Source organism: Lemur catta, chromosome 14, assembly GCF_020740605.2.
Source record: "Lemur catta isolate mLemCat1 chromosome 14, mLemCat1.pri, whole genome shotgun sequence".
Lineage (NCBI taxonomy): Eukaryota > Metazoa > Chordata > Mammalia > Primates > Lemuridae > Lemur > Lemur catta.
This window is the reverse complement of record NC_059141.1, coordinates 43,154,346-43,177,517: the sequence shown is the minus strand read 5'-3', so window position 1 is coordinate 43,177,517 and position 23,172 is coordinate 43,154,346. Positions and strand designations below refer to the sequence as shown.

Sequence of the window (23,172 nt, the reverse complement as noted above, 5' to 3'; positions counted from 1 at the left end):
TTCAATTTCTGCTTTGTTTTCTATTTTTTTATTATCTTAAAATGCTTCTGTTTAAACCAGAATCTGGGCTACACAGGGTTATACTCTGTTTTGTTGCACATCACTTCATTGTGCTTTGCAATAAAGTGAATTTGTTTTTTTTTTTACAAATTGAGCATTTGTGGCAACCTTGTAGTGAGCAAGTCTATGGGTGCCATTTTTCCAACAAGTGCTTGCTTCATGTCTCTGTGTCACATTTTTGCAATATTTCAAACAGTTTTTAGTATTTCTGTTATGGTTATCTATGATCCAGTCATCTTTGATGTTACTATTGTAATTGTTTTGGAGTGTCAGGAGTCGTTCGCATATACAAAACAGCAAACTTAATCCATAAATAGTGTGTGTGTTCTGTTTGCTCCACCAACTGGCCATTCCCCTGTGTCTTTCCCTGTCCTCCAGTGTCCCTATTCCCTGAGGCACAACAGCATTGAAATTAGGCTACCTAATAACCCTACCATGGCCTCTAAGTGTCCAAATGAAAAGTAGAGTTGAACATCTCTCACTTTTAAAATGAAAAGCTAAAAATGAGTAAACTTAGTGAGGAAGGCATATTGAAAACTGAAAAAGGTCCAAAGCTGAGACAGGCCAAAAGCTAGGCCTCTTGTGCCAAACAGACAAATTGTGAATGCAAAGGAAAAGTTCTTAAAGGATATTAAACGTGCTACTCCAGTGAAAACACAGTTGGTAAGAAAGGGAAACAGCCTTATTGCCAATATGGAGGAAGTTTTGTTTTTGTTTTGTTTTGGGGGTTTTTTTTTTTTTGGAGGGGGGACAGGGTCTTGAAAAGTTTTAGTGGTCTAGATAGAAGATCAGACCAGCCACAACATTCTCTTAAGCCAAATGCACAGCAAGACCCTAACTCTCTTCTGTTCTGTAAAAGCTAAGAGAAGTGAGGGAGCTGCAGAAGAAAAGTTTGAAGTTAGGAGAGGTTGGTTCATGAGGTTTTTAAGGAAATAAGCCTTAAACATAACATAAAAGTGCAAGGCGAAGCAGCAAGTGCTGATGTAGAAGTTGCAGCAAGTTTTCTAGAACTACAGTCAGTCCCCAACCCCTCCGCCGAGGATTGGGACCAAGGCCTCAGAGCTCCACCCCCTGACCCTGGTCCATGGAAAAATTGTCTTCCATGAAAGTTGGGAACCAGGAGCTACAGGAGGTAAGTGGCAGACAAGCAAGTGAAGCTTCATGTATATTTACAGCCGCTCCCCATCACTCGGATTACCACCTGAGCTCTGGCTACCCCACCCGTCTGTGGAAAAATTGTCCTATGTGAAACTGGTCCCTGGTGCCAAAAAGGTTGGGGGCTGCTAATCTAGAAGATCTAGCTAAGCTCATAGGTGAAGGTGGCTACACTAAACAAGAGATTTTCAGTGTTCATGAAACAGCCTTACACTGGGAGAAGATAACATCTAGGACTTCTACAGTAGAGAGGAGAAGTCACTCCCTGGCTTCAAAGCGTAAAAGCACAGGCTGACTCTTTTTTTTTTTTTTTTTTTTGAGACAGAGTCTTACTCTGTTGCCCGGGCTAGAGTGCTGTGGCGTCAGCCTTGCTCACAGCAACCTCAGACTCCTGGGCTCAGGCAATCCTCCTGCCTCAGCCTCCCGAGTAGCTGGGACTACAGGCATGCGCCACCATGCCCAGCTAATTTTTCTATATATATATTTTAGCTGTCCGTATAATTTCTTTCTATGTTTAGTAGAGACGGGGGTCTTACTCTTGCTCAGGCTGGTCTCGAACTCCAGAGCTCAAACGATCCGCCCTCCTCTGCCTCCCAGAGTGCTAGGATTACAGGCGTGAGCCACCGCGCCCAGCCAGGCTGACTCTTGTTAGGGGCTAATGCAACTGATAACTTTAAGTTGAAGCCAGTGCTCATTTACCATTACAAAAAATCCTAGGGCCTTTAAGAATTATTACATGTCACATCTACTCTATCTGCTCTATAAATGGAACTGCAGTGCCTGGGTGACAGCACATCTGGTTACAGCGTGGTTTATTGAATATTTTAAGCTCACTGTTGATACCTATTGCTAAGAAAGATTGCTTTTAAAATATTACTGCTTATTGGACAATGCACCTGATCATCCAAGAACTCTGACGGAGACATCTAAGGAGGTTAGTGTTGTTTTCATGATTGCTACAACTTCCATTCTGCAGCTCATGGATCAAGCAGTAATTTTGACTTTCAAGGCTTACTATTTAAGAAAAACATTTCATAAGGCTATAGCAACCATAGACAGTGACTACTCCGATGGATCTGGGCAAAGTAAATTCTAGAAAGGATTCACCATTGTAGATGCCATTAAGAATATTTGTGGGCCGGGCGCAGTAGTTGACACCTGTAATCCTAGCACTCTGGGAGGCTCAGGCGGGCAGATCGCTTGAGGTCAGGAGTTCAAGACCAGCCTGAGCAAGAGTGAGACCCCATCTCTACTAAAAATAGAAAATAGCTGGACACTGTGGTGCGCGTCTGTAGTTCCAGCTACTCGGGAGGCTGAGGCAAGAGGATCACTTGAGCCCAGGAGTTTGAGGTTGCTGTGAGCTAGGCTAACACCATGGCACTCTAGTCCCAGTGACAGAGCGAGACTCCGTCTCAAAAAAAAAAAAAAAAAAAAAAAAATTTTGTGATTAATGGAAGGAGGTCAAAATATCAACATTTGAAGGATTCAAGACTTCAGTGGGAGAAGTAACTGCAAATGTGATGGAAATAGCAAGAGAACTAGAATTAGAGGTGGAGCCTGAAGATGTGACTGAAATTGCTGCAATCTCATAATCAGACTTGAAGGATGAGGGATTGCTTCTTAAGAATGAACAAAGATAATGGTTTCTTGAGATGGAACTTATTCTTGGTGAAGATGCTGTGAACATTATTGAAATGACAACAAAGGATTTAGGATATTACATAAACATTGTTTAAAAATCAGTGGCAGTGTTTGAGACGATTGACTCCAATTTTGAGAGAAGTTCTACTGTGGATAAAACTCCATCAAACAGTATCACATGCTACTGAGAAATCTTTCATGAAAGGAAGAGTGAATCAGTGTAGCAAACTTCACTGTTACCTTATTATAAGAAATTATTATAAGCCACCCCACTCCCAGGAACCACCACCCTAAGAGTCAGCAGCCATCAGCATTGAGGCAAGGCCCTCCACCAGCAAAAAGGTCAACTTGTTGAATGTTTAGATGATCCTTAACCATTTTTTTAGCAATAACATATATTTAATTAACGTATCTACATTGTTTTTTAGATAAAATGCTACTGCACACTTAATAGACTACAGTATAGTATAAGTATAATTTTATATGTACTGGAAAGCCAAAAAATTCATGTTACTTACTTTATTGGGATACTCCTTACATTGTGATGGTCTGGAACTGAACCTGAAATATCTCCGAGGTATATTGGTAGTATTCTCCATAATACTATTCTGAAACATTTTTCAAATGGTTATATTAGTTGACTCCTAAATGTGAAAACATTTGTTGCCACAACTATAACATTATAGATAAAGATTGTAGTTTATTTAGAGGTCCTAAAATAATAAATTGGTAGAATTTGAATTATAATTTATACTAAAATATTTCTTAGCTGTAATATTCTTATTTTGATATGTAAGTTGAATACAGGTCTCCAAACCAAGTAAACAGAATCCATTTGTCACTTTGAAGTGATTAAGCCCATGTAGGAGAAAAAGAAGCATTCTCTATATAAGCAATAATTGTATTTGAAGGGTTCAAGGGTTAGAATGTGCAAAATAGCAGAATTTGAATTGCATAACTGTTGTTTATATTAAATATTTCTTTTTTTCTTACAAATGATTTCTCTGACAGTCTGATAGCTCTTCTTTCAATGCCTACATGTATAAAACTGAGAATTTATGCATGTTGACATCTGTTGGTAGAAGACATGTATTAAATTACCTAGAGACCAGCTCTAATATCTTGGGCTAAAAAAGTATTTACCACATACATGTTCACTATGAAATACTTTTTATCAATTATTTTGCCTGGCCTTTTTCTTGTATCACCTTCATTCTTAATAGTAATCAGGTCAGTACCCATGGATGTTAAATATACATACATACACGTGTGTGTGTGTATAATCTTTTTTCTGAACTCCCAGTGTTCATAATGATTAGCACTGATATTTAGTTAATAAAAATGTTTACTGATGAATGAAATGTTCTTCTTTTTCTTTTTTCTATATAATTATGAGCACAGTGATTAAATAGCAAATACGGTAACTGTATTCAAAATGTCCCTCTCTTTTTTGTTTTTTGCAAATTAGTCATGTATTTGTACTTGTGATATGGTTTGCACAGTACTGGCTATTCAAAAACTTTACTGATTTAGTTTTTTAGACACCCAACACAGGTGAATGAGGGAGTTAATATAAGGTACTGTGTAATTATATAACTAAGTATAAACTGGCAGTCTTTTATCTAGATTTGCAGCCTGATGAAAAGAAATTACTCCCCCCGACATCCCACATCCCATGTATAGACCCATATGTGGTAAGGCTAAATTAGTTATTCATTCACTTGGGCTAGATACAAAATCTTATCTGTGTTGGTTTAGGCATTCCATGGTGGCCACTGAGAGTCTCTGCGCATTCTTGCTGGATGTGCCAAGAGTGAAAGAACCTGACCACTCTTACCTAGGGCCATTTTTTAGAGTTGGGTGTGCAGTGAGCAGCCAACTGTGGAGGATGAAGTAATAACCTCCCTGAGACAAAGAGTGGGCATTTTCCCACTTACTAATTGGTGAATTCCACTCTCCCCTTTCCCTACCAGGGTCAGTGTTCCTCTCTGTGACACGACTCACTGTGTGCTCAGTTGTCCATTCTGGGCCCTTTGCATCCTTCCCAGGCGTCTTGGGGGTCATGAGGAGCTGGCACAAGCATCATGATGATACTCTGGTTGCTGCTTTTGCTCTAAGTAATAAAGTCCCAGGAGTCTGATATCTCTTCTGCCAGAATCCATGAAATAGTAATAGGCTAGCTTGTGTGTGTGTGTATATGTGTGCACACGTGCATATGTGTGCGTGTCTGTATATAATTAAATTCCATACCCTTCACTGTTCTTGAGAATCTGATATCTGAAAGTGAGTTGGCTGCACAGCAAAGGAGAAGAAACAGAATATTACAGTTTCTTTTTGTCCCCAGGGTCCCTAGTAGCATCTTAAAACTGCGAGTGACACTGTATGCAGTATAAGCTGTGGGTTTGGAAATCTCACTTCATGTCGAAATCTTTAATTTTATATCTAGGACTTCCCATTTGGAAGAATTTACATTGATTTATATCCTTCAGTGTGGGTAAATGTCAACAAACCATGGGCTCTTTAAGTTCTTGACTGAAATATTTTGTCAACAAGACCATATTATTGTCCCTGAGAGGAAAGCAAAGTTAGTGTTCAGGTTTTCCGGAGAATTCCTGCTCCAATTTTCTAGGGTTTCCAAAAGCCCTTATACTACAATTTAGTAATTAAGATGATAATCTTATAAGATTTCAAGTAGTAGAGAAATTGGTATAGTTTAAAATCTTTGTATAACACCAGATGGACCTCAACTATACCCCTTAAGGATGGGTTTTATTAGAAGAAGCCAACCTTGACTTGGTTTCCTTCCCTGATTTGGTATGGATAAATAGGAACGGATGTTAACTTCTTGACCACCTCATTCCTATCTTTGCCCATTCTAACAGATAAACACATGTAACTAGCTAGCTTCCTAATGGACAGCAGTACAAACACCACCACGTCAAACTTACCTTTTACCAATTTGCCTTCATGTTTAACAATCCATTATTGCAAGAGTCAGGGGATATTTAATACTTATTAAATGCTTTGTATGTGTGCAGCACTGTACGTGACAGTATAAATGTATAAAAGAACAGCTCTACCTTCAGTGAGTTTACATGCATAATTTAAAAATATTCTCATTTTAAAATATAGGGCAGTATTTGATTACATACTAATACAGTATAAGCTGTATGAAAAATATTAATAACTGCTGGAGGAGTTCAAAGCTAAGTTTGAGTTGAAGTGAGGGGCATAAACATCATGGAAAAACTTGAACTGGGCAAGAAAAACAAGCAGGGTTTAAGTAAATGGCAGTGGAATCTCTTTAGGTATAAGGGAGCAGAAGATGTGTGGCAGAATTACGACAAAAAGTAAGAATAAGACTGCCTCCAGCATAACTCATAATAGAGTTGGGAAGACAGGTCTATGCAGAGATGATTTTAGAGAATGATTGAGAAAGGATGAAAGTGAAGGGAGGAAGGGTTGAATGATTCAATGACCTATGAGTATAAAAGCCAGCTTCAGTATTCCAAATTATAATATCCTTGTCTTGTTCCTGTCTTAGAGGAAACACTTTCAGTTTTTCATCGAGTGTGATGTTAGCTGTGGAGTTTTCATATATGACCTTTATTATATTTGAGGTAGTTTTCTTTTTTTTCCTAGTTTGTTGTTTTTTTATCATAATAATTTTGTGAGATGCTTTTTCTGCATCATTAAAGATGATGTTTTCCTTTAGTCTGTTAATGTGTATTACATTGATTTTCATATGTTGAACCATTCTAGTACCACTGACTTCCTTTGTAAATAATGTTTTCTCAGAACAAAGTCAAGCTCAGTTGTTTACATATTGTCTGTGGCTGCTTTAGCGTTACAGAGACAGAAGTAAGTAGTTATGACAGAGACCACTTGGTTTGCAAAACCTGAGTTATTAACTATTTACTCTTTAAAAACATTTTCCAGCCTCTGCTTCTAGAATCAGTACTATAGACATAGTTCTTCAGTGTATATTTAGGAGATATGGACCAATCTGTACCAATCAGTACTCTGTAAATTGCTTTTCTTAAACATTTATGGTTTATCTCCTTGTCATAGAAATAAGTAAGGGTTATAATTCGGTTAAGAGAAGTTAGTGAAATAATGCTTCTAAGAGAAATACTAAGTTAACTAATGAATTTGTTAATGTCTTTTTAAAATTCAACTTCATGGCATGTATTTTGAAATATATACTATATCCATTAACCAACTTCTCTTCATCTTCCCCCTCCTCTCTTCCCAGTGTCTGATAACCACCATTCTACTCTACCTTCGTCAGATCTCCTTTTTTAGTTCCCAAGTATGAGTGAGAACGTGCTATATTTGCTTTTCTGTGCCTAGCTTATTTAACATAATGACCTCCAGTTCCATCCATGTTGCTGCAGATGATAAGATTTCATTCTTTTTATGGCTGAATAGTATTCCATTTTGTATATGTTTTCTCTATTGATTTATCTGTTAATGGACACAGGTTGATTCCATGTCTTGGCTATTGTGAATAGCGCTACAATAAACATTGGTGTGCAGATATCTCTTTGATATACTGATTTCCTTTCTTTTGGATATGTACCTAGCAGTGGGATTGCTGGATCACATGGTAGATCTATTTTTAGTTTTTGGAGAAATCTCCGTAGTGTTTTCCATAGTTGCTGTACTAATTTACATTCCTACCCACAGTGTACTAGAATTCCCTTTTCTCCATATCCTACAGTTAGAAAACAAGGAATAAGTTCTAGTGTTTGATAGCATGTTAGGGTGATTATAGTTAACAGTAATTTATTCTGTATTTCAAAGAAGCTAGAAGAAAAGATTTGAAATGCTTCTAATTCAGATGATAAATGTTTAAGGTGATGGATATCTTAAATACTCTGATTTGATCATTACGCCTTTTATGCGTGTATTAAAGTATCACATGTAACCCATAAATATGTACAATTATTATATATCACTAAAAAAGGGAAATATCACTGTTCTGCTTTGCTTATGGAATTTTTTGTTTTCATTTTCAAAGGTGTATGTGGAATTTGATGATCTTGAATGGGATAAACGAGAGTGGGTTAAAGTTTATGAAGATTTTTCAACTTTCTTGGTGGAATACCACTTAATCTGGGCCAGAAGGAATGACCCTAGCCAGACTCAGGGATCAAAGAGCAAACAGATTCAGTGGCCTGCATTGGTAAGATCTGTTCCTGTTTTATTAAGCATTTTCATTTGTTTGTATTAAAAAAAACAAGAATACAATCAGTAGATTTATCTTACTGGTTATAAATTAATATTTCTGAATAGTCTATGAAGTATCTGGCAGAAGTTTCAAAGCACTGCTTTCATTTTGTTAAACAACTTTGAGTCTCTTTGTTAGTATTATTCTAGTATATTTAGTCTACAAATAATTTATTCTATCAAATTAAGTAGAAACATAAATTGGATTAAAGGCTGCTGAGAGATAATTGACTGTATACAACGTGGAACAACTTTGTTATACAAAACTTTTTTACATGAAATATAGAGCATACTTTGTATAAAGCATTTAATAGCACATAATTTTTCTTGGTTTGTTAATTAGTGAATCAATTGTGGGTGATACAACGTATAATTATATATTCAGGTAATGGGTAAAATTACTTCATCAGGAAATGTTCTATTTAAGAAAAATAGATTTGAACAAATTGTCCTGTAGTTTGAAGAATTTTATAAAAGAAACATACTAACTAAACAAGGTTATTAAATTCTATTAGGAAGAAACAGCCACATTTGTTTAATTATTGTCATCCCTGTTTTCTCACAGAATGCTTAACGTGTAACAGGTATGCAATATTTTTAAATTTTTTCTTTTCATATTAGCATCAAAGACATTTTTAAAGTCATTGAATCATTATTTCAGGTGGTTGATACAACTAGTGTGTTGGGGTTAAGTACTTTCAATTTTTATAAAATGTAAACTAATTACTTACAAGGATAGTTTCCATTAGCTGATAATTGTAATTCATATAAATTCTCTATTTTATTTAGTTAACCCTTTAATGCTTTTCTATATATAGAATAGGAATCTAATATATCTGTTTCTCTGATTATTCCTTTTTAAAAAGTCTGAGGAGATGTATAGTTAAAAAGACAAACAGGGAAAGAGGGAATGAAGTGAATGGAATCAGTGGCATTTTTAAAAGCAGTTATTTATAATATTGAAAGATACAAATGATATTTGTGACCTGTAGTTGTGATAGGAAACTTTGAATAACAAAATAATAAAGGTAATTTTATCCATAATAGATTTTTAAAAATATTTGTTAAATGAGTATGTTGAATTGTTAATATAAAATTTTTTAATCCATAACTAGCATGCTCTTTTATTTTACAAATGTTAGCCTAAAAATCAGTTAAAACTTGTAATTTTGACATATATGTGAATTTTGTATGAGGGAAGAAGTAGCATTAATAATGCCAAAAAGTATATGTCAGTATCATAGTTAACACTAAAAAGAACTTTAGAAAGTCTTTGCACTTCCTGAGAAGCAATTAAGATAGAGGTGAATTTATATTCATACATGACTGATTTTAGAAAGAATTTGGAGATTCTGTTTGGAAATACTATTTAATAATTTTTGTCGTAATTTTAGAAAATTTTTTCTGTTGAAAACCTTTTAGCCTCAAAATTAAGACTACTTAAAAAATCACCAAACTTCTATTTTTAATTTAATAGAAAAAACATACACATTATGAAAAAATTTAGAAAATACTGAGTAGTATAAAGTAGAAAATCATATTCGTTTAAGTCCCATCACCAAGGGATAGCCCAACATGATTCTTTGACGTATTTAGTTATAAAATATGTTCCTCTGATTTCTTTCTCTCTTTTTTTGCCATAGTATTTAAAAAATCATTTTTAATGGCGGTAAAATACACTTAACAAAATTTGCCATTTTAACCATTTTTTAAAAGTGCACAGTTCAGTGATATTAAGTACGTTCACGTTGTTGAATGACGATCACCACCACCCATCCACAGAACTTTTGCCATCTTGCAAAACTGAAACTCTGTACCCATTTAGTAGCAATTTCCCATTCCCTTCTCTTCCTGGTAAACCACCATTCTACTTTCTGTCTCTAAGTACCTCATAGAAGTGGGATCATACAGTATTTGTCCTTCAGTAACTGGCTCATTTCACTTAGCATACTGTGTTCAAGGTTTATGTATGTTATACTGTGTAGCAGAATTTCCTTCCTTTTTATAGCTGAATAATATTTCATTGCGTTTATATGGCACATTTGGTTCATCCATTTATCTATGATGGATACTAGTGTTATTCCATCTTTTGGCTGTTGTGAATAATGCTGCTGTGAACATGGATCTACAAATGCCTGTTCAAACCTCTGCTTTCAGTTCTCTTGGGTGTAGGCCCAGAAGTGGACTTTCTGGATCGTATAATCTATTTTTAACTTTTTGAGACACTGCCATACTGTTTTCCAAAGTGGCTGTACCATTATGCATTTTCACTAGCACAGTACAAGGGTTCCAGTTTCTCCACATGCTTGCCAACATTTTTCTGTTTTTTAGGTATTAGCCATCCTAGTAGGTGAGAAATGGTATCTCATTGTGGTTTTGATTCATATTTCTCTAATAATTAGTGTGATGTTGAGCATCTTATGTGCTATTGGCCATATGTATATCTTCTTTTGAGAAATATGTATTCATCTTCATTGCCCATTTTTGAATTAGGTTGTTTTTTAATTGTTAAGTTTTAGAATTTCACTGTATATTCTGGATATTAATCCTTTATAATCCTTTATCAGATATGTGATTTGCAAATATTTTGTCTCATTTTACAAGTTACCTTTTTACTCTGTTGATAATATCCTTTGATGCATAAAAGTTTTTAAATTTTTTTTTTTTTTTTTTGGTAGAGATGTGGTCTCGCTGTGTAACCCAGGCTGGTCTGAAACTCCTGTCCTCAAGCAATCTTCCCACCTCTGCCTCCCACAGTGCTGGGATTACAGGCATAAGCCACCAAGCCCAGCTAAAAGTTACTAATTTTGATGAAGTCCAACTCATCTATATTTTCTTTTGTTGCCTATGTCTTTGTTGTCATTGAGTTCATTTTTGTATACTGTGAGGGTAAGGGTCCAACTCCATTTTTATACAGGTGGATATTCACTTTTCCCAGCACTGTTTGTTGAAAAGACTGCCTTTGTGTCCCCCGTAATGGTCTTGGCACCATTGTAGAAAATCATTTGACTGTATATCTGAGGGTTTGTTTCTGAGCTCTCTATTCCATTCTATTGGTCTGTATTTCTGTTCTTATGAGAGTACCACACTGTGTAGATTACTGTTGCTTGGTAGTAAATTGTGAAATTAAGAAGTGTTTTTCCTTCAAATTTGTTCTTTTTCAAAATAGTTTTGGCTATTCATAGTCCCTTGAGATTTCATGTGAACTTTAGGGGAGGGGTCTTTCTATTTCTTCAAGAAAAGTTCACTTGGATTTTTTTTTTTTTTTAAGAGACAGAGTCTTCCTCTGTCACCTGGCTAGAGTGCAGTGGTGTGTTGGTAGCTCACCTCCAACTCCTCGGCTCAAGAAAGGGATCCTCCTGCCTCAGCCTCCTAAAAGACTGGAGCTACAGGTGTGAGCTACCATGCCTAGCCTCATTTGGATTTTGATAGAGATTGCACTGAATCTATAGATGGCTTTGGGTAGTAGTCATCTTAATGTTAAGTCTTCCAATCCTTGATTATGGAATGTCTTTCCATTTGCTTATGTTTCTGTTAATTTCATTCAACTGTGTTTTGTAGTTTCAGTATATAAGTCTTTCACCTCCTTGGTTAAGTTAATTCCTAAGTAATTTATTCTTTTTGATGCTGTTGAAAATGGAATTTTTTGGTTAATTTCATATTCAGGTAGTTCATTATTAGCATATGGAAACAGAACTGACTTTTATGTGTTGATCACATATTCTTTTACTTAGCTAACATCTTACTAAATGGTGAAAGATTGAAAGCTTTTCCTCTGAGATCAGGAACAAAGACAAGGATCCTCAAGTTTGCCACTTCTATTTAACACAATATTGTAAGTCCTGGTCAAAAAATTTGATATGAAAAAGACATAAAATGCATCTAAATTGGACAGGAAGAAGTAAATTATCCCTGTTCACAGACGCTGTGATCTTATGTGTAGAAATTCCTAAAGAATTCCCCCTCAAACCTATTAGAAATAATAAACAAATTTGGCAGAATAACAGGATGCAAAATCTCTTCCTTCTTTTAAACATAGTTTTAGGTAAGACTGCATTAAAATTGTACATCCTTCTTTTTTGCTTAACGTATCCTATACATTTTTCCTCTTGAGTAAATAATCTGAGATGATTTTTAATGGCTGCATAATATTTAATCTTATAATGACCAATTTCCCTAATGTTTGGAATTATAGTGTTTCTGATGGGGAGGGGTTATAAATAACTATGATAAATACAATTGCATGTAAATCTTTTGTTTTCATCTGATTGTTTTTAAAATTTGAATTCATAGCAGCAGAATTAATGGTCAAAGAGTATGAACTTAAACAAACTACAAAAATCTAAAAATATGGTGATACTCTACATAAATTGTTTAAAGGTTATACCTACTGCCATTGTCCCAGTCAGTGTATGAGTGTTTTCTTCTCACCACACCCTTGCAAGCATTAATTATTTTCAGACCATCTTGTTTTAAAACCCAAACAAATGTAAAAACAGGAGGACTTTTACAACTTAAGGGGATGCAGCATTGAATGTTATTATTTCTTTCTCTGCTAATTGGATATTTTTAAATAATATTTTTGTTTTAATTTGCATTCCTTTAACAGGTTGGATATTTTTTCATGTTTTTTTAGCAACTTGTATTTTTAGTGAATTGTTACCATTTTTCAGTACTTGTTAGGGTTTTGTGGATTTTCTTATTTTTATTATGAGCTTTCCTTATATTATTCCTTATATTATTATTTTATTATGAGCTTTCCTTATATTATTATGAGCTTTCCTTATATTTCCTTATATTATAACTCATCATATTTGTTTCATAGTTTGCTCAGCTTATTGTTTGATAGCTAGTCTTTTTGAATTGTAAGTTTATTTTTAAATAAAGTCTATCTAATGGGATGTCTTCATTAATAAAGATAATCAGGATGTGTGTGCGCGCATGTGCCTGCCTGCCTGCCAGCTTTCCTTCCTTCCTTCCTTCCATTCTGTTTCCTTTCTTTGTTTCAGAAGAATGTAAAAATTAAATAGAACAAACAACTGAGATGGGAATGTTTGTAATACTTAAGAAAATAATTTAAGTTTTATAAGCATTTTGCAAATATTCATTTATATTTGGTACATATGACTGAGATTCTATTGTTTCCTTTTCTGTTCCTTAAAATATTTGAGGCTTCTTTAAGGATGTGTATAAGCAGCAGTTATGAAATTGAGAATTTCTAAACTCATATAGCAGAATGAAATACTATTATCTACAAATTTGAGAGATCTGTACATGAGGTGGCAATACAATACAACACAGTGGAAACTAATACTTTGTCTTTAATTTTCTACAAATTTAATGTTTCTAATACTGTGCTTATGATACTTTGTGGGTTTTTTTCTAAACATGTTTGTATTTATTATCCTCTTTCTAGTTGTTTCACTCCTCGTGTGGTACCTGTTAAATATTTCATATTAGTTATGTTATCTTGTCTACTTCTTATACCTAGAAATCAGTGGCTACTGGCAGTGTACCTGCTGGTTCTTAAAATCATGAAGGACAAAAAATAAAAAAGTCCTATTGTCTCATTAACATTCTCTTAACTTTATTTTTAAGATTTGAAAGTAATTACATCTTTAAAATAATATGGATAGTATCATACCCAGGTTACTTCTCTGGAATTATCTCTTCACCTTTCTTTCCAATAGCAAAACATTTGTTGGAGCAGCACCACATAATAAGATGCTGAAGTGGTGTCTATTTTTTTTTTCTTGGTCCTTTATGATCAGGGTACCACTTGAGGCCATTCTAATGATGTAGACTAGGGTAGCTTACATTTTCATGTAAGTTACTTAATATATTGTTAAATTTTATTTACTTTTTAATAAAGTAAAATATTTGTGAAAGCACATTTATCTGCACCAGGGAAACAAAGTGTTGGCATTCATAATTGAAATCAACGAATTACCTACCTAACTGGGTTAGGGCCCTGGCTCCATCTCCTTTAGGAAAACCTTCTGTGGGGAGTGGGGCTTTGACCCTAACCCAGGTGGGCTGTAACACTGCTGCATTTTCTAAGGGGCAGAGTTTTCTACTATTCTGCTGTCTCAGACTTCCAGATCACCCCAACCAGAATTAACCATCCTGTGCTCCTGTAGAATTTTGTACCTCTGTTTTAACAACCAGCACATTCTGCTTTGTATTATATCTATTTGTTTGCATGTCTGTGGTCCCCTATTAGATTGTAAGTTCTTTGAGGACAGGAGTCATGTCTTAGTCATCTTTGTATGGTTCTTTGGAGTCTAGCATGGTGCCTTACCCATCTTAGAAAGTGAGTAAATGCTTATTTTAAACTGATAAATGGACTACAACGCAGCCAGTGAAAAAGAACCCAACTAGGAGTTATAGCAAGTTTCCTGGCTATTAATTTATACTAATATCAAATGACAGGGAAGCAGAATCAGCCTTTTTTTGTTCCTTAAAATATTTGTGGCTTCTTTTTAAGGATGTCTATAAGCAGCAGTTATGAAATTGAGAATTTTTAAATTCCTATAGCAGAATGAAATACTGTATGTGCAAATTTGAGAAATTTGAGGGATCTGTTACATGAGGTGGCAGTATTATGAAGCATAGTGGAATACTGTTACTTTACCAGTTGTGGTAAAACTGTGTTTAAGCTACCAATTTTAAACATGCCAGTATAGTAAAAAACAAATACTAAATAGCTTATAATGTCCTCATTCTAATCAAATACTAATTGAATTTCTTAAATTGTGAAAGTGGGGAAATATAAAATTACCTAGAATGGGTTATTTTAAACACATTGAAGGAATGGACATCTTCATAGTCAACTAAATATGCTAATCTTTGATAATTTATCCGAATTTTTGCAGTGAGTTTTAGGCAACTCAGACTAGTTCTTCTTCCTGGTGTAACTTTTTCTTCTTAGATAGGTAATTCTGGTTGAGTCAGGAATTGTGATCAGATCATAAACATGTAAAACCCTCTCAATTTATTTCTTTTAAGTTATCTTCCTGCTGAGAGTGCTTTTTAGTTACTATATGTTCTGAAAGAAAGTTTCTTCAAGGGGGAAAGTTCAGTGCTCTTTGGAACAAGATTAATTACCCTTATGTATGGCTGTTATAATGCCCAACTTGGTTTAGATTATGACCTCATCCACATTTTACTAAAATGTGAAGACATGCCAAGTCAGCAGTGAACTTTGAAATAAGTTTATTTAGAGAGTTTTTACATAACTATAATTGAGTTTCTAGAACTAGAATTATTATGGAGTCCTTTGTACTTTGGTTAATAATGAAATGGAAGTAATGATTATTATTTCTCTGCAAGGTAAAGTACTTGAAGAGATCAAATTATATATAATAAAGTATTAAGGTTTTTAAATGATAAAATCTAATACTGGCAAATATTGTAATTGATAAGCACACGCATTTATTTCTTGTGGATCATAAAATGACATTATTCTTTTGGAAAGTATTATGTTGTAAGAACCATAAAGAAGTTCATACTCTTTGATTCATTAATTCTACTCTTAGGAAATTATCCTTAAGCAAACAGTCTTTAAAAAGTATATTCACTTTAACTAATGTTTGTCGGACACATTATATGAGCCAAACACTGAGGCTGGAGCTGTAGAAACAAAAACAAAAGGCATAATACATGAAGAAAGATGTTCATTGCAGTTGTAGTACAAAAGAAAAGAAAAGAAAAAAATGAAACAACTTGGGTGTCCTACAGTTTGTCAATGTTGTTAAATTAATTTTTTGGGATGTCATGCAGTTTTAAAACTGATAATTGTGTATACTTTAGGGAAACATGGGAATGAGCTTTACATCAGTGACCATAAAAGGAAAAAATATAAATAGGAAAACATGGGAATAAAATTTAGGTAAAATCCATCAATTTTAATTGTATCAATGCTAGAATTATGTATTAAAAGGTATTATAAAGTAATAAAACCATTTTTTTTAGGATGATGGACTTTTGCCTGACCATAGTTTGTCTTTTCAGTAAAAACAGCTATTATTTTCTAGCAAATTAGAAATTTCAATATAGTGTTATTTGGTATTGTTTCTTTTGGAAATAGTTTTCTTCAAATGAATTAGGTTAGTAAACTTGTTTTAGGTTTCTCCTAATATATTTTGATAGCTACTTTTTGTGTTTTGTTAATGCAGTATTTTTAATTTCTGCCCTTAATATAGTTTAAGAATTAAAACTTTGGGCCGGGTGTGGTGGCTCACATCTGTAATCCTTGCACTCTGGGAGGCCGAGGCGGGAGGATCGCTCTAGGTCAGGAGTTTGAGACCAGCCTGAGCAAAAGTGAGACCCTGTCTCTACTAAAAATAGAAAGAAATTAGCCAGACAACTAAAAACATAGAAAAAATTAGCCGGGCTTGATGGCGCATGCCTGTAGTCCCAGCTATTCGGGAGGCTGAGGCAGAAGGATTGCTTGAGCCCAGGAGTTTGAGGTTGCTGTGAGCTAGGCTGATGCCAAAGCACTATAGCCGGGCAACAGAGCGAGACTCTGTCTCAAAAAAAAAAAAAAAAATTAAAACTTTAAAAAATGATAGTTTTTAAACCATAACAAAGTAAAATATAATGAAGATTATTTTAAGGTTTGTTTTTAAGTCTATCTGAATAACTTGTTTACTTGTAGATTTGCATGGTTTGATGTGACCTGAGGGATTATAGATTCAGAGAATGTTAGATTTGAAAAAGTAAACCATAGCAGTGATCTAGGAAGGCAATGTAATATAGTAAGGACATAACCTTCATGTCAGATTTGTTGGTTCAGATCCTGACATTGCCATTTACTGTTAATATCTGCATGAAATTATCTCCTGTGTATCTCACTGTGTTCATAATAGTAGCACCTACCACAAAGTTGTAAAGATTAAGTGAGAAAAAATATAAATAAAACCTTATCATAATACTGCAATGAGTTGCAGGTGTATACTTTTAGGACAGTCTCCACAAGAACACCCTCATTTCTGGTACCAATTTCAAGTTTGAGAAGTTTCCCAAACCACCTTTAGGTTTAATAATTCACTAGAAGGACTTATAGAACTCACTGAAGGCTGTTACACTCAACCCTAAAGTTTATTGCAGGAAAATATGCAAATTAAAATCAGCCAGAGGAAGAAATGCGTAGGACAGAGTCCAGACACAGAGTCCAAAAGTTCCGACAAGGAACTTTTGGTCATCCTCTTTCTGGGCAGTCAGGGCCAATATTACTTCTTTCTGTCCATGGTGTGTGTTGCCAGTGGAGAAACTCAGCTGAGCCTTTACTTTCCACAGTTTTAGTGGGGCTCAATCATAAATTGTCTGTGTGGTTTGCCTTTAGTCTCTATTTGCTCTGGGAAGTCAGACTAGTAACAATAGTCTGCTTCCTATGGAGACTGGAACTGATCCTGAGGTACCCAAATCCCCCACTGTAAATCACATTGTTAGATTGTCCAGTAGCCAGAGCCCCCATACAGAGACACTCCCATCAAGCAAGACATTCCAGAGGTCCTAGAGATCACCTCTCAGTAGCTGAGGTCAAAGGTCAGACCTTTCTTTCTTCATCAGTATACAGGGCATACCCTGTCCTTTAGCCTGTACGCTTGCAGAAAATGGTTATATTTGTCACATTTAGTATAGCATCTATATGACAGCCATAGCAATAGTAACAGTGTGAATATGCCTAACATTTGGCCAATGTGGAATAGAGATAAATTTAAAGAAACAGCTAATCTGACTTATAAAGCCATTATATGCATTTCCAGTTTTTTTTTAAACTAATGTGATTACTGATTTCCCACCTGATATACCACTGTTTGTATCTCATGATAAACTTGTACTGGACTATTTAGCATAGAAATTAGCTTATGGTTAGCTAATTCTTCCTTAGACCATTCATTTTCTATCAGTATTATATCCTGAGGGGGCTTTAACCAAATCTCCTGATCTGTTTGATGGTCAGTATCAGTATTATCACAAGACTTATTTATATAAGGTGATTGAATCTTACCAACAGTGTCAGTGTTATGCCATATTGTTGTTATGTCATGGTGTAATGCAGTTTTATTACAAAACAAATCTGTAAGAATTGCAGAGGAACTGTGCCACCTCAACGGAATTGACTCATATGCTGGATATTATTATGGACATGTGTAGTTACCTTTTGGCCCTTATTCAGTTATTTCTGGCTTCCATGTTAGTTTAGTACAAAGCTAATTACCCTGTCTCAGTTCACAGGCTTGTACTAAGACTGGTTTCCATTATGTGCTATTATATAGTAGGGTTTACTTGCTTTTGTGAACATGATGTATGCATTCCTTTGGTAACGTGTTCCTGGACAAACCTTTCTCATTTAATTATGGAACTCTTTTGGGTACTACTTTCCTATTAGAACGTTTCTCTAGCATTGCCCAGGACAGTATGAATATTTTAGTTTCCAGATTATTTTGTGTCTTTCAGTTGTAGAGGCATTGTCAGTTAGTGCCCAATAGTATTATTCCTCAAATGGAAATTTTCTGGTCCAAAATCCAAGTGGTGGTTACTGGTTGGTGATCATAGACTTATTCCATAAGCTTGTCTATGCTCCACATAGGGCTATTATACAAAGAATTTGTCTAGCTTCTAATGTGAACTGTTTGTAATTAATTTATGTTGGCTGGGACATTTTTATTGGTTCTCGTTTAGCAGGTGCATCAATATTGCCTGATAGGAAGATTTATATTTCTTCTGCTTTACTATGCTAAGTAGGAGAAACATTCCCCAGTCAGACATAATAAACATCTCCATAATACATTCAGGTAAAGGAGATTTAACTACTATACATAAAGTCTGTTCAGCCCTTCTGATTTTTATCCAAACTTTTACCTTAATACCATAAACTCTTGCATTCTTATGTCCTCCTAATCTAACTATAGCTCTTGTTGGGACTTCATCAGTAGATTTATATCTTCTGTGAATGGGGCTCCTATGGCAAGGAGTCCCAAAAACATCTCTGCCCTTAACTGTTTTACCCCCTTACATGCGTATGACCCTCGGTCCCCAGCTGGGGACTGGCAGGGAACACAGGCCTTCTCTTCAAACCTTATCTTGATTAGATTGTGAAAGCATTGGCTTAAGCAAGTTGAAGTTTTGTTTTTTTCATAGTCATTTTTGCCTTCTAGTTTTTAAAGTTTCCCCAAATTAGGGTGAATAAAGCAGATTTTTTAAGGGCCTTTTAATGTAAGGGGACCAGCAGGACCTCTTGTTGATCCACCTGACTCTGGGAGTGCTGCTATCTATTTGACCTTTGTTTTGACTCCATCAGTGTCCCCTTTATTCATCATGCCTTTTTTTTTTTTCTTTCTTTCTTTGTTTTTTAAGACATGTTCTTGATCTGTTTCCCGGGCTAGAGTACACTGTTGTCATCATAGCTTACTGCTTCCTCAAACTCCTGAGCTCAAGTAATCCTTCTACCTCAGCCTCCCAATTAGCTGGGACTACAGGCGTGCACCATCACACTCAGATAATTTTTTTTATTCTCTGTAGAGATGTGGTCTCACTGTGTTGCACAGGCTGGTCTTGAATTCCTGGCCTCAAGCTGTCCTCCCACGTTGGCCTCTCAAAGTGCTAGGGTTACAGACATAGCCATGGCCCATCATCCCATTTCTTAATGACTATTTAAAGATTTCCACTAAGCTGGAATGAGTCTCTTGATTCTTCCGTATCTCTTCCCCCATTCTCTTATGAATCTTTATAGTCTATTATTTTAATAAGTTTTCCTTATGGGAATGGATCTGTGGTTACTGGATAATAACTGGGGCTGGCCAAAACTCAAGCTAGGCCCAGCATCAGGGTTTGTCCGGACACTCTTACTTTCATATTAGCTATTAATGGATGACAATAATGAAGGGACCATATAGTTAGCTTTTTGTTTATGTAACATTTCTTTATATATCCCGTGAACCAACTCCCTAGAGTTGGATCATTATTTCTAAGTACCACTGGTAACTTTCATTTCCAGTAATTGATTGTAGTACAACTGGAGTTGGATCCATCATTTCTAAATTCCATTGGTAACTTTTACCTCCAGTAACTGATTGTAACATAGCTATAGTTTCATGCCATGGGTAGTTCCATGGCCACCCAAGAATCAAAGGTTTGTCATCCCCCATCCTTTCATTCTTTCTCTTATTCAGTGAGTCAGCTTCAGCAAGTCAGTGTCAGTCTAGTAAATCCCACTTCTGACACCACCTGCAAGGAGTTCAGCTAACTATAAAGTTTGAGAAAGACTGCCTTTACTTCTGACACCATTGCAAGTTTGAGGGGGTACCAGAAATCAACCTGAGGTTTGATAATTCACCAGAAGGACTCAACAGAACTCATTGAAAACTGTTACACTCCTGGCTATAGTTTGTTACAGAGACAGGATACAAATAAACATGAACCAAGGGAAAAGATGCATAGCGTACGGAATCAGGAAGGGTGCAGACGTGGAGCTTCTAGATATCCTCTCTCTGTGGAGTCATGGAAAATATTAGCTTCTTTCTGCCACAGTGTATGACAGTACTCACAGAGTATTGCCAACCAGGGAATTTCAGCTGAGCCTTTGGTGTTCAATGTTTTTATCGAGGTGGGGTCACATACTGTCCACATGGCTGACCTTTAGTCTCCTGTTCCTCTCAGAGTGTCAAAGTAATACCTTTAGTTATCATTTTCTCTGGAGGTCAAAACTGTTACTGTGTGGCCCAGAGACCCCATCACAAACCACACTGTTAAACTGTCTAGTGGCCAAAGTGCCTAGGCAAACAAAAACACTCCTATCAGGCATGACATTTCAGAGGCCTAGTGATTGCTTGTCAGTAGCTGAGGCCAGAAGCTAGACCTATGTTTGGATAAGGTTAATTCTTCACAACAGTAGCACGTATCACATATAAAGCACTTTATAAAAATCTGTAGTTATGGTATATTGTCTTAATCCATTTTAATGCCTTCCTTTTTCCAGTAAGAAGAGGAAGCTCTAGGGTAATTGTTACTTGATTTGTTTACATTTATGTTTGATATAATGGCCCAACTGAAAGTGGAAATGGAACCCCAAATCTTCTATCTTTAACATAATACTTTCTCTATGAGAAAGTAGAGCTTATACCTTAGCAGTTACTGAATTTTACTGAGAAAAATCATGGAAGAACATTTATATTTTAGTCAGCTTCGTTTCAGTATAAGTTTTAGATGGAAAACAACCTAATTTGCATTTCATTTTATTCCTAATCAGATAATTTAAGGCTTTTGGGTGTAAATGAAAATAAACTAAAACATTTGTGTTCAGAAAGTATAGAGTAAGGAGAGAAATAGATGTACAGGTGGAAAATTAAATAATCAATGCTATAATAAATGTTTATAAAAACAGGAGAAATGAGGAGAAAGTACCTAGGTTGGCTAAGGAAAAGCTACACATAGGAAGACGATGCTTGCTATTATTTTTAATGCTGAGTTGGCATTTTCTGATCAGAAAAGGTTGGAAGGCAATTTATGAAAAAACAGGTCCTGATTGAGAAATCCCAAGGTCTTGTGCCAAGCTAGAACATATAAGAAGTGTGATAGAGTAGCAAATAATGAAGTAGAGAAGAATTAACAGGGACTAAATCATAACGGGTTTTTTGTTACAATAGGGTTTTGAACATTTTCTTCCTGTAGAGAATGGAAAGCATTGAACTAAAATCACGTGGGTTAAATTTATGAATTTTATATTTTAGGTAAATTACTGTAGCAGTAGTATCAAGTGATTGGAGAGAAACTAGTACCTTATTTTGTCATTTATCCCTTTGTTTAATCTAGGTGAGACTTGGATAAATACACCTTGTAACACATGCTTATCTTTGCTTCCTTCAAAATTGCACCAACATAGCAACAACAGCAACAAAAGGACAAATAGAACAAGTGATGATGGTGACAATATATTAATAAATTTTTAGAATATATAGAGTAAATGACACTTAGTCACCAATTTAGCAAGGTTAAAGAAAACTGAAACCTAAATAGCAAAGGAAAATGCTCTCAGATTTCATAAAGTTTCAAAAATTTGAGCTCTAGATCCTTTGCATGGTAGGTAAAGGATGGGACTGAAAATGGAGGAGTTGGTTGAAAGATGGTATAAAGAGAAGTGTACACTCTCAGGGCCTTCTTCACACCCCTCCCAGCCAGCCAGCCAGCCAGCCAGCCAGCCAGCCAGCTAACAGCTCTCACTATTTATAGGAAATGAAGGATACATTCTCTGAAGAATTTGAATAGTTGGGGTTTTAACTTCAAGAACATTTGACACATTAGAATTTTTGATGGGACACAGTGCATTAAATGAAAGTACTTTTTGTAAGTAGTTCCTTCAGCTCGTTTTTTTCATGTCAGCTAAGTGTATACCACCAGGGAGATGATTAGAGGATTGACATCTCAAGGAACATGAGGGTCATAGGGAAAAGAACAGTGATAAATACTGGTATTTCATGACCGGACAGTGATACTCACCAAGTCAGTCTCACTCACAAAGTATTTTTTGATAGCTTTTTAGTGCCTCACGCTTAAATATGAAAGCTTAGTCAGGGACCCTCAGTCGTCTGAGGCCTGATCATATTTTAGGAATTGTATATAAATATTATATACTAAGCTATTGAGATTTATGATTAACTATCTGATATTGTTAGCTAGTGAGTAAATACTAAATGAATGATTAAAAGGCACTTTAATATAATTATGAATTGAAAGGAATTTATTGTTTTCTGTGTTACGCCCCTTCTTTCAAACTAGTAATTTCAGTATAACAATATTTCTAAGGTTGCATGAGAAAAAGAAGTGAACCAGTATTTGAAATATTGTCTTGAATTCTTTTATAGAATGAAGTACATTTAAAAAGTAGATTTATTGCTTTACAAATTTGGGGGGGCTTTAAAAAAGAAAAGTAGATTTAAATTTTTTCTAATTCATAATTTTGGATTTTGCTTTCTGTTTATTGAGTAAATAAAATTGAAGAGCAGGAGATGCTTACTGAGTCATCAATTCAAGACATGCCAGAAATAAAATTGGGAGGAAGTCAGCAAAGCAATTAAATTA

At 35.3% G+C, this 23,172-nt stretch overlaps 1 protein-coding gene across 4 annotated transcripts in view; it reads left to right on the top strand.

Moving 5' to 3' along the window:
• JMJD1C (jumonji domain containing 1C) overlaps positions 1-23,172 on the top strand; it is a 313,120-nt gene that overhangs the window by 123,658 nt on the left and 166,290 nt on the right. For all 4 annotated transcript variants that reach the window (XM_045568265.1, XM_045568263.1, XM_045568264.1 and 1 more), the window contains exon 2: positions 7,880-8,044. Coding sequence is in view for 3 of the 4 variants with exons in the window: in XM_045568263.1 (XP_045424219.1) it covers positions 7,880-8,044 (165 nt within the window). In the remaining variant the exon portion in view is untranslated. The remainder of the gene's footprint in view (positions 1-7,879; positions 8,045-23,172) is intronic.